General features: G+C 44.4%; 1 protein-coding gene across 1 annotated transcript in view; it reads right to left on the minus strand.

The window, feature by feature from the left end:
- The window catches only part of MYO1E (myosin IE), a 200,797-nt gene that overhangs the window by 114,352 nt on the left and 72,269 nt on the right, over window positions 1-14,176 (minus strand). Inside the window, 1 exon segment of the mRNA XM_028505868.2 lies at window positions 5,649-5,792. Coding sequence (XP_028361669.1) covers window positions 5,649-5,792 — 144 coding nt within the window.

Below are 14,176 nucleotides of genomic sequence, written 5' to 3' on the forward strand. Positions count from 1 at the left end.
TCAAGGCGAGGGGCAACCACAATAGGAGAAGCAACCATGCATTGACATTTCTCTCCCTCTCTGTCTCTTTCCCTTCCCCTCTCTCTAAAAATGAATAAAGGAAATCTTAAAAAAAAACAACAACAGTCAAATTTGAAGTTCAGATAAACAATAAATAATTCATGCACGTATATCCCAAGTAATTATGTCCCAAGAAATATTTGGGACATACTTGTACTAAAGTTACTTGTTATCTATCTGAAATTCAAACTTAGCCAGGAGTCCTGTATTTTCCTGGCAAACCTAAATTGGCAGCACAAGGACGCCATGCAGGACTGAGAGGTATTCAATTAGAGAGCTCTACGGTCTCTTGTAAATTAGATTCTGTGATTCTCTGAGTACTCAAACCTCTGTCTCCCTTAGCTGATTTTTTTTTTTCAGTATCCTGACTGCACGATAGGGACCAAATCAAAACTGGATAAATAAATAAAGTTTGGCCCTCATTCTGGTTCTTGTGCTAAACAAACATAGTAATTTTTACGGTAAACCCAATTTTCAAGAAATAGAGCCCTGCTACGACTCCCCCCATTTCAGAACAAGAGGATGTCTGTCTGCACTTCTCCCGAGGCAAAAACAAATGTGGGCGGTATGTTTTTATGAAGGAGAGGCCGTTCGTTCCCTTAGGTGGAAAGATGGTGCTGGGACCGCCACCTGTCCTGGACAGACTGCCACCTGTCCTGGACAGACCGCGGCCGCACACAGAGAAAGAGCTGCCTGCGGGCAAACGTCAAAGGAACCACCTCCTCAGCGATCCCTTCCTACCCACCAGGCCCTTGGTTACCAAACGAATATGGATCGGATTGCCTAAGAGCTCTTAAGGGAGCCAGCATTTTTTCACTATTAATAATCTGCTATGTAAAAGTGTGTGAAATCTTGACTTTCAATCACTGGTCTATATACGTTCTGGTGAGGGCCCGGGAAGGGGACAGCCACAGAAAAACTTTCAGACTACCCTAGGCCAGTCCTGAACCAGGGACTGCGGGTGAAGGAGGGAAAACTGCAGCTGTTCCCCGAATCTCCCAGTTGGGCTCTGAAGGGCCATATTATCTGGGAGGATTCCTGGAAGAAAAAGTTTGGTTTGAAATGGAAGAACTGAGACAAGAGAGTTTAATTTAGATTTAAAGGAAACAAACATATATTTAGTTAGTGAGAGATTGTGCCTCTAACTGCCTGCCTTTTTTTCCACCCGGCTGGGTCAACAGCTACCTTCCTGAGAACAGAGGCCTCCCACTGGGTTGGGTCACATCTCCAGAGCTCAAAAACCTCACTCCTACTCCCTACTACATAATTCAGGTGTGTCTTTGGAAAAAGCTCTTCTCAGCATTGTCTCTACCCACATAATCTTTGGCTATGAAGGTGCGGCCCAAGGTTAATTTTGAAAATGGATGGAGCTTCAAGGCTATGGTACAAAACAAAAAAGAAAAGCCCAGGAAAAAATATAAATGCCATCTTATTTAATAGAAGTTGCAAGACAGAAGGGACCCGACACATCTTGGTTCCCAAATGCTTGCTGTGAATCTTTGAGTTTTCACTGGCTGTAGCAAGAATGACAAAAAGAGGAACAATGCCCGGCATTTTTTGTAAAGCTTAATCTGTGCAATAAAAAAGGCTGTCCTTTATTCTTAGATGATTTCCTCCCTATTTTGGGGGATGTTAAAATATTCTTTCTTTTAGGAAATGTGTGTCAGTGCAGCTTCTTTATTTAAAATTTTTTTTTTACTGATTTGTGAGAGAAAAACATGGATTTGTTGTTCCACTTACTTATGCATTCACTGGTTGATTCCTGTATGTGCCCTGACCAGGGATCGAACCCCAGCCATGGTGTATCATGTCGATGCTCTATCCAGCTGAGCTAACTGGCCAGGATTTGCAAGTTTGTTTTTAATGGTCTTATTAGACAAAGATAAAAATTTAACTTAAAGAAAAATTTCAGTAACTAATGAATTCCCCCAAACCACCCACACTGACCTAATCAACGTCCCTGTTCTTATCACTGAGGTGGGAGGGGGAGCTGACCTGACTGGCCCGAAGACCTGTGGAGAATGGTCAAGCTGGAACTTGAGCCCGTGGCTCCAGCCGCCAGACCAACCTTCACCTCACAACAGTCCCTCAACAAACTGACTGCCAAGGGCCAAACCTCACGGGAACAACTGCACAGCCTTCAGCTCCGGTTGGTCTGGCACAAAAGTCTCAACCCCTCATCCAAGGGCTGAAGTTGCCAAATGCTCTTCAGTGTGGTCTTTGAGTAAAAACAAGTTTGGAGCGGGCTGGACCAAATGGGCACAGAGTGCTTTCACACAAGAACTACTTCGTCAGCCAAGTGGCTCTAACGATGTCTCGCCAGGCATAAGAGCAAATACTGCAATGTTTTCCTCATATATTTTCAAGTACAATGCATTGTAAGGGGTGTGGCAACATTCAGGAAAAATGGATGGTAAATTAAACCTTCCTTGTCTTAGGATAAATAGTTGAAAAATATGCATTTTTATTGGTAAACGACATTAGCATTTTCTAAATAGATGTTCTTCTAATGTAGAGCAGAGAAATGTGCATCAGCTTGAACGCATTAACAATTGATTGTTCCAGATGCTGACCTTCAATACAAGACAATGTGCTGGTATTAGGTGTAGAAGAGGTGAAATGAGCAATTTTATAAATTAATGTGAAATCAAATCTCTCCTTGCCTTACTTATTAAGCTTAGGAGAAAGGGGAGGGAAACCCCTTCTTATTTCAAATAATCCATTAAAATAATTTTTTTTAAAAGGGCTTTTATCACTTATCAGAGGAGAAGATTTACAGCTCCACTCCTGGTATTATTTTATAAACACCCAACAGACCCATCAGGCTTCCTTGGAGCTGAAAGCTGCTGTGTGCTATTGACGGAAAGCACATTGATGCTGAGTTTCTCCTTTATTGAGTGGGCAGAGATTTCTAAAGCACGAAGTCATTAGTGGTCAACTAACTCATTTCCTTGGTAGAACACACGATTAGTCAGTCATTGATTCAAAGGCATTAATTCAAAGGCTCATAATCAGCCCCCTCTTTGTGAGTCATTTAAAAATTCTGCCGTCTGAATATAAAAAGCAAGTTTCAATAGTCAACAAATTTCAATGAACATGTAATACAATGCACCATGCCAAGAATTATGCAGGAAACTAAAACAAACAATGCGAGAGAATGTCATTTTTGTTAAAATTAATAAGAAAGCACATATATATGCATGTCTATATGTGGATAAATTGAAAAATATACAGCAAGAGGTTATATGGGAACTAATCCTACTCATATATGGTGGGATTCTGGGTGATTTTAGTGTTCTTCTTGGTGCTTGACTGATTTTATAAATCATGTTAAATAAAAATGTATTGCTTTAAAAGAGTTTTTAAAATTTTGTTTTTTTAAAGAAGACATACTAGACACAGTCCTGTCCTCAAGGGATCTCTGGTGTTTGGGGGGTTAATGATCTTTGTGGGAAGAAATGAGTATGTCTAGGTTGGCTGCTGTGATAACCGCTGACATCATACTTTTCTTTTCTTACTCAACTTATCAAAACCCATGTTTCTATGTAAATAATGTAATGAGCTGAGCCTACATTCTACAAATATTCCAATAAATAATTTGTTCGACTACATGCAGGGGAAGTTAGTTTTTTATGGTATTGTCAATAAACTAATTCTCCATTTAAAAGTTTCCAGGATAAAATGCTTTTGAATTTCCAATAAGCATCTTTACAATTGAATCTTTGAAATGTAATTCAGAAATATAGAAATAGGGGAGGGACTTGCACACTTGCCTCAATGTACCATAACAGTAACTAAGGCTGATTACATACTTACTGCATTCACTTTTTCACCTACCCTACGATAGCCTCAGATGGGAGATTGTACTGACACTGGCATTGTACAGGTGAGGAAACCAAGGCACACAGATCCCAGAATTTCCAAAGGTCACCAGCCCATGCAGAGTAAGGTTCAAAGTCAGGTGGCTCAGGCCTACTTCCTGCACCCAACTTCTTCTGTCACCTGCCAGTTTCCATATGGCATGGGTCTCACACATAACAGTGATTTAAACGTTTTGATGGTGATAAACCCAGATAAAGTGAGTGTATTTCCGTTTTTTTTCACTAGTAAAATTTAATCTTACAGCTGAATGCAACTGCTTTCACAGTTAAGTTAAAGGAAGTTCTGCCCAGGTATCTAGGAGTTAACAAAGATTTTTTTTTTCTGTAAAGGGCCAGAAAAGTAATTATTTTAGACTCTGTGGGTCCTCTGGTCTGTTGCAACCACCCAGCTCTGCCATTGCAGCACAGAGCATCCCCAGACAAGAACAAAACAGCTGAGCATGGCTGTGCTCCAATAAAACTTCTGGTATAAAGTAGGCAGTTAGCAGGGTTTTGTCTGCAGGCAATAGGCTGACATCAGTGATCAACATGGCAAATAAATCCAAATATAGCTGTTAACGCTCGAAAGCAAGGGTTTAGGGTTTCACTCCCCAGATATTTAGTAAAAAGCTCCTGTGGTAAATAGGAAACACCACAGTATCAGAGCCGTCCCAGTGCCTGGAATCGTGTATTGTTCCATAAACACCTGGTGGGTTGAAAGGTCCTAATGACGAGACAGGCATTCCCTGAAGAAGTGCTGTGACAGAGGGGCGGGCGCTTTTAACTAGAAGTCAAATGACCAGTGCAGATAACCAACAGAAGCTACTGACGTGAAAACTGTTCTCCCCACGCTTGGTGGTTAAAATCTGAAACGCACACTACAAGGGTTGCAAACCTCCACGTGTGATGGTCCTCCACAACACCATACCTTCAGAAGTCACCAGGAGCACCGAAGTTAAACTGGCCGGTACCACCATACAGGTTTCACACAAATCTTCATATGTCTGTAACCAATTCTGTAATAATTTCACTAAAAAATCTTTACCTAGTTGCACCAGACAACTAACGCCTGAATCCTGTAGGAACTTAACTATCACAGTTCTCTTTTTATAATGACGTCAACACGCATTTGAATCAAATTTCCATTTTGAATTTCTAAAAAGTTCTATAAAAATGGCATCTGGCAAGCTGAAACTGAAATACAAAGGACAACTCAAGAACATCAGGCATTTTCAACAGGTGATCTTCACTTCTCATGTTTCCTTTAGTAAACATAAGAATGCAGAAAAACTGACAAAACTGCACAGACCTTGCATGAGGAGATCTTTTTTTAAACCTTTTAAATCGGATGTTAATTGCCTTGCAATTAGGCAGCGCTATCGACAGAACTCTGCAGATCAGGACTTCCTCTAGGACCCGTGGAGCCTGTAGGCGCCACATGCGTGGCCAGAGGACATCAAAGGTGCAGTGCCATGGATTAAAATAGACGGCTACCGGCTGCATCTCGATTATGGGGAGTGCCAGGGAAATGATTGAGCATCGTCGTTGCCCTTCCCACAGCCTGAACCGAGGGACACAGAAGCACACAACCACATTCCGAAAGGCTGAAAGTGACCTGAGCAAAAAAAAACGTTCAGACGGAGCGTCTTACACCCGGAACAAAGCCCCATTTTACTGTGGACACTGCCATCTCATTTAGCAATGTCCAAAGGAACCTGCAAAGGATACAAAAATGTAGTCATCCATGTATCTCTTCTTGAGATTCTCCACGATGGCATTCTCGGTGATCTTGGAGAGAAGGACCATGTCGTCCACGCCGCTGTGTTTGACATTGTGGCTCTGCCAGTGGTACCGGTAGGCACCTTTGCTTCCCTGCAAATGGAAAACACATAATTGTTAGGATAGTTTACTTTCTCCTAGAGTTAAAAAAAATGCCACTCATTTCCCAAATATTCCTCATATCAAATGCAGCAGAGCAGAGTGAACGCTATCGATAGACCCAGATTCAAGTTTCAGCTTGAATTCAAGCTCCCAGATGAAGTGAGGTGGGGAAAAGTTAGCTCAGCTCACTGTGCCACTTCGGCTTCTCTTTTCTTACTTGAAAAATGGGAGAAATAAGCCCCGCTTTGTAAGTTGCTGTAGGGATTAAATAACATGACATATGTAAAGCACTGAGCAGGGTCTGAAGTATAGCACAAGAAATGATCAGTGGTCTCCAATAATTCCTTCAAATTCATTATTTTATAATATTTATCAGTGAAGATAAGCAGTGAAATACAAACTATAGATTTGCTTTGCAAATTATATGGCAGAACTCAGAAGTGGAAAAAATATGCATCACACAAATGACTAGGTCACATCGCCATCATTTTTCCTTTGTAAACTTATCACTTGTCATAGTAACAGTGACCTGCTACATTCCAACAGTAGGCTGCACTTTGATGACAGACCACTGATATATTAACAAGGAAAGGGACAGGAGCCCGAATGTGATCGCAGAACATGCTACATGCAGGAGGACGTCATGGGGCCCCATGGCCTCCTGGGACAGATGAGGCTGGGACCCTTGTCTGCTCATTGAAGTTATAACTTAACACCAGGAGTGGCTTCTGACCACCCTGTGGCCTGCAGGGGTGTCTTTAACTTGGCATTTCTGCAGTGGAACCCCCTGCAGGTCCAGCTGTCTGCTGAACCCTGGGATGGGGGGAGGATGGGAACACCATGGTGGCTGCATTGGGAGAGTTCGCCATCCATGGAAGGACACCCAGCTATGAATCACCCAGATGCATGAGTCACACCTGCATCAGCAAAGGTCAAATATAAGCATGTGTAAATGGGGGTTCTGGCAGCAGGGGAGACTCCTTTATCTGGGGAGAGACAGAAAAAACTTCCTGCAGACAGTGCCACTTGATATGGATCTAAAACACTTCCAATTTTCCAGAAGAGGAGAGGAGGAAGAGTATTCTTTCTAATGTACCCTTGCTGGGCAAAAAAAAGCTGACACATGTGAAATAATGACAACCGACACATGACTAGGTATCGGAGGACTCTCCCTTCCCTTCCAACCCTTCATGCATCCTACTGGACAGGACACACAACCAACACTCAGCTTCAGCCCCGGTCTCAGGGGTTCACTTTTGGGGGGAGTTTGGACAAAGGAGAGAAAAATTCTGCGTAGGGGTATCTGGAGAGGCTGCTTGATCAGTGTCAAAAGTAGAATGACCAAGGTAATAGGAGGCTCTTCAAGAGAAGGGGGAGGTGGAAGAAAGCAAGATGGACACCATTTTAAATTTCACTTTTTAAAATTGTTTTCTTTTCTGGAGGCATCCTTTGATAAAAGCATATTCTAAGAGGCTCTGGGAAAGGCAGTTTTAAAAAACCAGCCCGGAAAGGGCCCCCCCCTAGGAAAAGCACACCAGAGCCACGGCTCAGGCTCCAGGAGGGGGTCTGGAAGGCGTGCCACCCATGCTGTCTCACACAGGGAAACTGTTTATGTGATATATTTGGTTTTCTCAGAACAACATGTAGCATCAGTTCTACAAAATTGCCTCAGACCTCACCACTCCTTCTTCCTCTTGTGGCAAAGCAGAAAGAGAAAAAGCACTGGCCACAGCATGACTCACTGCATCTCCATGGTTTCCCTTCAACCAGATAAAGATTCCCGGTGACACCTCCCTCCTTTCCTCCTCGTTTATTCTTTCTGGGCCCCCAGAAAATCACTAAGAACTAAGTGCAATTTTAAGTGATCACTAATCACCTAAAAACTAAGGTCCCAGAGTAGCTAACCAGGAGGTGTGTTTGTATATTTGCTTTTAACTCCAATAAATATCCACCCACTTACAAAAGGCAAAAAATGTTACTTTTTCTTAGGGTGACGTGAGCACAGTTGACCAAAGCAGGACTGTTACTAAGCCGTTGTTTAACTTCTGCAAAGGGCGAGACATTGAGGGGCTCTGTGTCCCAGTGCATGTGGTTGTGCTGCCCACACAACCACCTTCTCAAGGTGACCCGGGCTTTCCTCTGCGTCACTGGAGAGGGACACACTCTGTCCCACTTCAGAGGCGGTGCCTCCTCCTTCTAGTGGCAGTTGTCCCAGTGGAGTGCATGAGCCTCATGGCCCCAAATGTCCCTTGACACTGCAGAGTCCCGCCGCTGGGTCTCCAGACCTCCCTCTACAAGACAGTAAGGAAGCCACAGTGGGACTCAACAGTCACTATAAGCCAGGCAACGAGCCACTTGATTTGTGGTGATTGCCCCCTTTACTATTCCAAACCACCACTTGAGGAGAGGGGCTAACATTCCCATGCTACAGCAGAAGGAAGCAGACTTCCCAACTAGTCAAGTAGCAAAGGTGAGCCAAGAACCGAAGTCTCTAGGAATGTGAACTCATCCAAACAGCATGGTTTCTCCACACTTTCTCCCTTGTGACTTATTGAATGTCTCCACCTCTTAAGTATACTGAGATGGCAACAGAATGATAGACTGGTTCCAAAATATCATTAAAAATTCATATATTCTTTGTTAACAACCCACCTTCTCTTAGCATCAAAGATGAAAACACTGGACTTATTTTTTATTTGACGCATTTCCTATGTCCCATTGGTCATGAATCTCAATCTCTCTCCCTCCTTCTCCCAGGCAACTAGGGAACTCATTCAACTTTAACAACCACTCCCCATACTGTGTATTATTGTCTCTATTTTACTGATGAAAAAAACTGTCCATGGTGTTCCAACTGCAACCCCTCTGTCTTTACTGATGGCCTCTTTCTATGCCTTTTTCCCCCCCCTCCACCTGACCCTCCCCCCAAAAAAACCCCACAGTTCAGATGACGTAAAGGGAGGGAGGGTGTGAGCACACAGAGCCTTTTGGGGACAAATGACCTGCTCAGATTGTCAAGGACAAAGCCAGGACACACCCAGAGATGAATGAAAGCTGGGATAGGAATTTTTACTACAGGCTGGCAACTTCATGAGGGAAGCTGTAAGCTAAAGGTGGAAGCATAGGCTCTCATCCCAGCCGATGGAAGCGTAAAAGTTCTCCAGAGGGCAACAGAAAAACTCCTTTCTGTTCTGCTGTCAGGGACACCAAAATGTGATCGCGGCCCGACTTTTCCAGAGGCCTTCCTGGGAAGGCAGCTGCTCCGTCTGGGAGTGTGTGGAGAGCGAGAGCGGGGTGGGAAACAGTTGTCACTGCACGGCCCTAGGCTGTGTCGTCGGAAGTGGAAGCAGAGGCTGACAGCTGCCTGCGGGCCACAAACGACTGTCTTAGAAGTAAGTGTGAGAACATGAATTATGTTTCTGGAGCAAATAACCTTGGCCCCTTCCCCTCCTCCTCACCCTCCTGATGGGGAGGGTGGCGGCAGAACCGGCTGCCGTGCCTGCTGGGAGGAGGAAGGGCAGTGACAGGGACTTCCCCAACACTGAGGAGCGTCACCCTTCTCAGACGGCAGAGGCCCAGTTTACCAGCCTGTCCTCTCAGCAAGTGCCAGCTTCCCTCCCTCCTGTGGGCTTCTATTTGGCTGGGAAATGCCTTTTTGCTTCCCCACTAAAAATGGTTAACTTTTTAAACAAGGTATTTCATTTCGCAACAGCTGTGGATGAGTGAGGAGGCATCGCTGCACAAAGGGAGGAGTGTAGCTGGCATGCCAGCTGAGAAATAATAATGAAAGTAATAAATGATAATAATTATAATGATGGTGAGAATCTACTCGGCCCCCTGACAATTACGACAAATTACAAGGGAGATATTTCCCATTAGATGAGGCTTGAGTGCTGCCTATCTCGGGTCACCATTTAGTCTTTTATTAAAAAGCAATGGATTCACACACATGTTCTAGAAAGTAGGGTAAACCATGCCCACATAACAGCCTGGTTTATTCCTCCCATTTAGGAGCGGCCCCAAGGCACAGGAGTCCCTCACAGGGAGGAAGAACCCAGGTCACTGCTTCTCGGACTGATTTGAAAGGCAGAGTGTCGCCCACTGGTGTTTGTTTACCAGGGTGGGGACTAGGAGGAGCGAAGGTGAGTCAGCACAAAGGCGAGGACTGTTCCCTCCTGAAAGCCAACCTTCACTGAAGAAAGCCCCAGTGTCACCTGCCCGCCCACCACAGCCCCGTTCTGCAGACAGACACTCTCTCTAGTGTCTCAGTGAGCATTTCCTTCTTTGGTTCGTCCAGGAGAGAAGAGGAGACCACATACTGGGTAACTACAGTCTTCAAATGCCCAGAAAAGGGAGCCGTCGATGTGCTGGGTACACACAGTGGGCCCAGTGTTGGGCAAGGCCTGGGCAGGGTGATCGCCCATATTCTTAACCCTCTTCTAGGGGGAGTAGACTGCACAGTAATTGTGGACAGCAGTGTGGAAATAGGTATCGAAATTTTAGTCCCATAGAGCAGTATGTGCACTAAATAAAAGTGAAATTCACACCCTCTTTGACCCAGCAATTACATTTTTAGAACCGGCCTCTAGATACACTCAGGTACCCACACAAGGTCGCTCACGGTGGCGAAGCGTGTAACAGGGAAAAGCCGACACGGGGGTGTGGATTGTTTGGGGTACGGCACACGCTCCCCAGTAAGAAATCTGCTGGCGCTAACCACAGAAAAATCTTCAAGACACACAGTTTCATGAAGGTAGCGATCAATGTGTGGAGTAAGTAAAGAATGATGGCATTTGTCTACATTTTTTAGAAGATGTGTTATGATGGTTTTCTTAAAAGACACACAGGGGTCCATTGGGGAGAAGGGGTTTTGGGAGAAGGGGGACTTTTACTTCCCATTTTAAACTTGTCTGTCCATTTTACATTTTAAAAAAACCCATATGCATGTCTTAGTAAAATTTAAAAATAAATGGAAACATTGAAAACAATGTCAGTGCTATCTAGCATTTTCAGGTGGGGGGCAGTGTTGGGTGGTGACCGAGCTATCCCAAAGCTGGACCGTCACTAAACCCAGGTTCTGTGCGGGCTCAGGGTCTGACAGGTGGATTGGGAGCTGCCGCCTGGATGAGCAGATGCCATGTCTGGGATGATCGGCGGGTCCACAAGCACAACAGGACAGCAGACCCAATTTCCAGAAAACCTGGGGCTGGAATGCCCCCGTGTTACAAGCGTATCACCCTGAGAAGCAGATAAAACATATTCTTACTGTGAAAAGTGGACAATGGTTAACCCTCTGGCCTGCCATCGAACTTGTGTCTTTTGTTCCAGTGAGTCATAACAGGAAAGGCACAGAACTATCTCTTAGACTTTAACGTTTTAATTGACAGTCTGGAGAAATCTACCTTTGCAGTTCTGCGACTTGACTGGAATGAAACACCTACTTTCATTGCAGATGAGGGGGGTGGGTAACTATAAATGTTTGTTTGTCTCCTATGTGCCAAGAACAGCAAACCAGACTGGGCTTGCAGTGTATTTCAACGCTATGGAATTTAGACCCCCTCCCCTCACTGTTATGGTGTTGTGCAGATGTATGTTTGAAGCAAGTGTGTCTGTGTGTGCATGCTGAAGTACAGTGAACAGAGTGCAAAGAAGGAGTGTTTCTGAAGAGTAGGGGGCAGTTAGTAGCCAACCAGCATCCCCATTCCCCTCAACCCTTAGGGTAATTGGAACTAACATGTACTAAACCCATAAATATGCGCCAACGCCTTACATGATCTCATGTAATTCACACACCATCTGCAAGACATGAATATTACAATTCCTCTATTACTATTTTGCAAATGGGTAAAGTTCAGGTCTGGGATTACAATGTACCAAGTTGCCTCTGCTTGGAGGGGCTGATGATGGGAAAGTACTTTGTAAGATTGGCACACAAAGTGGGGGTGAGGAGGCTCAATGAATGCAGAAGATGTGCTCATATGTGACCCCCCAAAAAGCTCAATAATTGTGTGATATTTCCACATACATGTCTCAGTTAATCCCTGGAGCAAAGGGCCAGAGCTGAGGCTTGCCATTGGGCCTTCTGACTTCCTTTTCTTTGCTCTTTCTGCTATACCCCGACTCACCTCCAATGTCATTGACAAGGCCATGTATAGACTCTAGCTCAAGGACTACACGGTCCAGAGGTCACTCTCTTAGATGCAGTCAAGCAGATTTTAACCTTCTTGGAAGCGACTAAAGCAAACATAATGTATTGTCCAAACTGGGACACTTTGTGTACAGAAAAAGAGTTGTTAATAATAAAGCTGGAACAAGAGGCATAAACCAGGAGTGCCTCAGGTGCACGGTTGTTTCTGTGGCCAACTTGATCTGAGGACAGCCACAGTAAACTCTTCGAGACCAACCCTCCTAGCAGAAACCCTGGGCTTCTTAACCACAGGATCTCCCACAAACCTCTCTGCCTGTCTGGGCCTTTCAGCCCCCTGCTCAGGGACAGGTTCCTAACATGGCACTGCACCCAGAAGCCACTGCCAAGATCAAAAAGGACTGACAGTGACACCAGCCCCCCCCAATCCCTCCAGAGAACAGTTGGTTTTATGTGATGACAAGACCGGATGCCAGAGTGTGGATGGTATGTACCAGACTGGCAACACTGGTTTGACTAACTGAGAGGGAAGAGAATAAAAGCTTGCAAATAAATAAACAAACAAACAAGTAGCAAGAGATGGTAAGGTGCCCAAATTTTGTTTTAATTGCATACAAGGTTTGTCCAGAAAGTATCCAGCCATGTACTATGAAAAATGGAGACATTTATTGAAGAAGATACAAGATACAAGAAGCACTGTACATAGAACAATGATGCCTCAGTCCCCTTCAAAGTAGGTACTTTGGAACCTCACACACTTCTCCCAATTGCCATCAGCTGAACTGTTGTATTTTCCTGAATCTCACTGACAGTCTGAAATCTCTTCCCTTTCAAAGGTGGTTTTAGTTTTAGGAAAAGCCAGAAGTTGGTGGGTGCCAAATCTGGGACGTAGGGGGGCTGAGTCACCTGGGTGATTTGATGTTTCACCAAAAAGTACTGCATGAGACATGATGCATACGTGGGCACATTGTCATGATGAAGCAAGCTGCCAATCACCAGTGGCCCATAGCTCCAGCCATTTTCGTCGTATTGCATCTCTCAACCAACGAAAAACAATGAGGTAGTATTCTTTATTAACTGTTTGGCCTGGAAGGGCATACTCATATGGACAACACCTTCCCAATCAAAAAATACCGTTAACGTGGTCTTGATCTTGCTACAACTTTGTTGTACCTTCTGCGGGTGTGGAGATCCAGGTGACTTCTGTCGGGAAGACTAGGCCTTTGTTTCCAGATCATAGCAAGAGATTCACAATTCATCTTTGGTTATGACTTTCTTGAGGAAATCTGGTTCATTGGTAGGGGTCTGACTCAAGTCATTAGCAACTGCAGCACGATGTTCCTTCTGCTCTGATACCAGAAGCTGTGGAATGAATTCTGCCATGACACATTTCATGCCAAGATCCTGCATCAAAATCTCGGAGACGGTAGTTTTGGGAATCCCCAGATCAGCTTCTAGTTCTCACACTGCCAGTTGCCGATCTTTGTTGACTGCAGCCCGTACATGTTCAGCATTCTCAGGTGTCCTGCTTGTTGTAGGCCGTCCAGAACTTGGATCACTTTCAACAGGTTCTCGACCAGCTTTGAAGCGTCTGTGCCACACTTGTACTTGTGCTACATTCATTGCATCATTCCCGAAAGCCTTCTGAGTCATCTGAATAGTTTCCTTGGAGGGATGTTCAAGCTTAATGCAAAATTTGAGGCTCTACTTGCTCAGTCAATTTGAATGCAATGGCCACACAGTATACGTGCTCAGCCAATGGCATCTACAGCCCCCACTGACTAGTACAGTGAAGTCGTCACTGTTCGTGCATGCGATTTCCAGTCCACTCTCCTTGTCTGCCAGGTTACATTGACGTCACTAGACCGTACTTGTTATATTAACAATGGCTAGACTTCATCTGGGCAGACCTTCGCACGTAACACCATTTCTACAGAAAGATATCTCTATGGAAATACAGTTTGTTTATCTCTAAGTGGGCTTTCTATATGGTTTTATTTTTCTACTGAGCACATGGTTATAAAATGTGCACACACATATACGGATGGCTGTTTTCATGGAAAAATTAGATCAAATAAGATAAGGGTTATGAAAGTACTCAGTAAAATGAAATTTTTGCCCTATTATTTGTTATTCCATGTCAGCTCAGGCCTGCAACCCTCGTTGCTTACCACAGCCTGCAGCTTTAGTAAACTCTTCAAATAATAATGGGGCCCAAGCAGGAAAACAC

The sequence above is a fragment of the Phyllostomus discolor genome, chromosome 1 (genome assembly GCF_004126475.2).
Source record: "Phyllostomus discolor isolate MPI-MPIP mPhyDis1 chromosome 1, mPhyDis1.pri.v3, whole genome shotgun sequence".
Taxonomy (NCBI): domain Eukaryota; kingdom Metazoa; phylum Chordata; class Mammalia; order Chiroptera; family Phyllostomidae; genus Phyllostomus; species Phyllostomus discolor.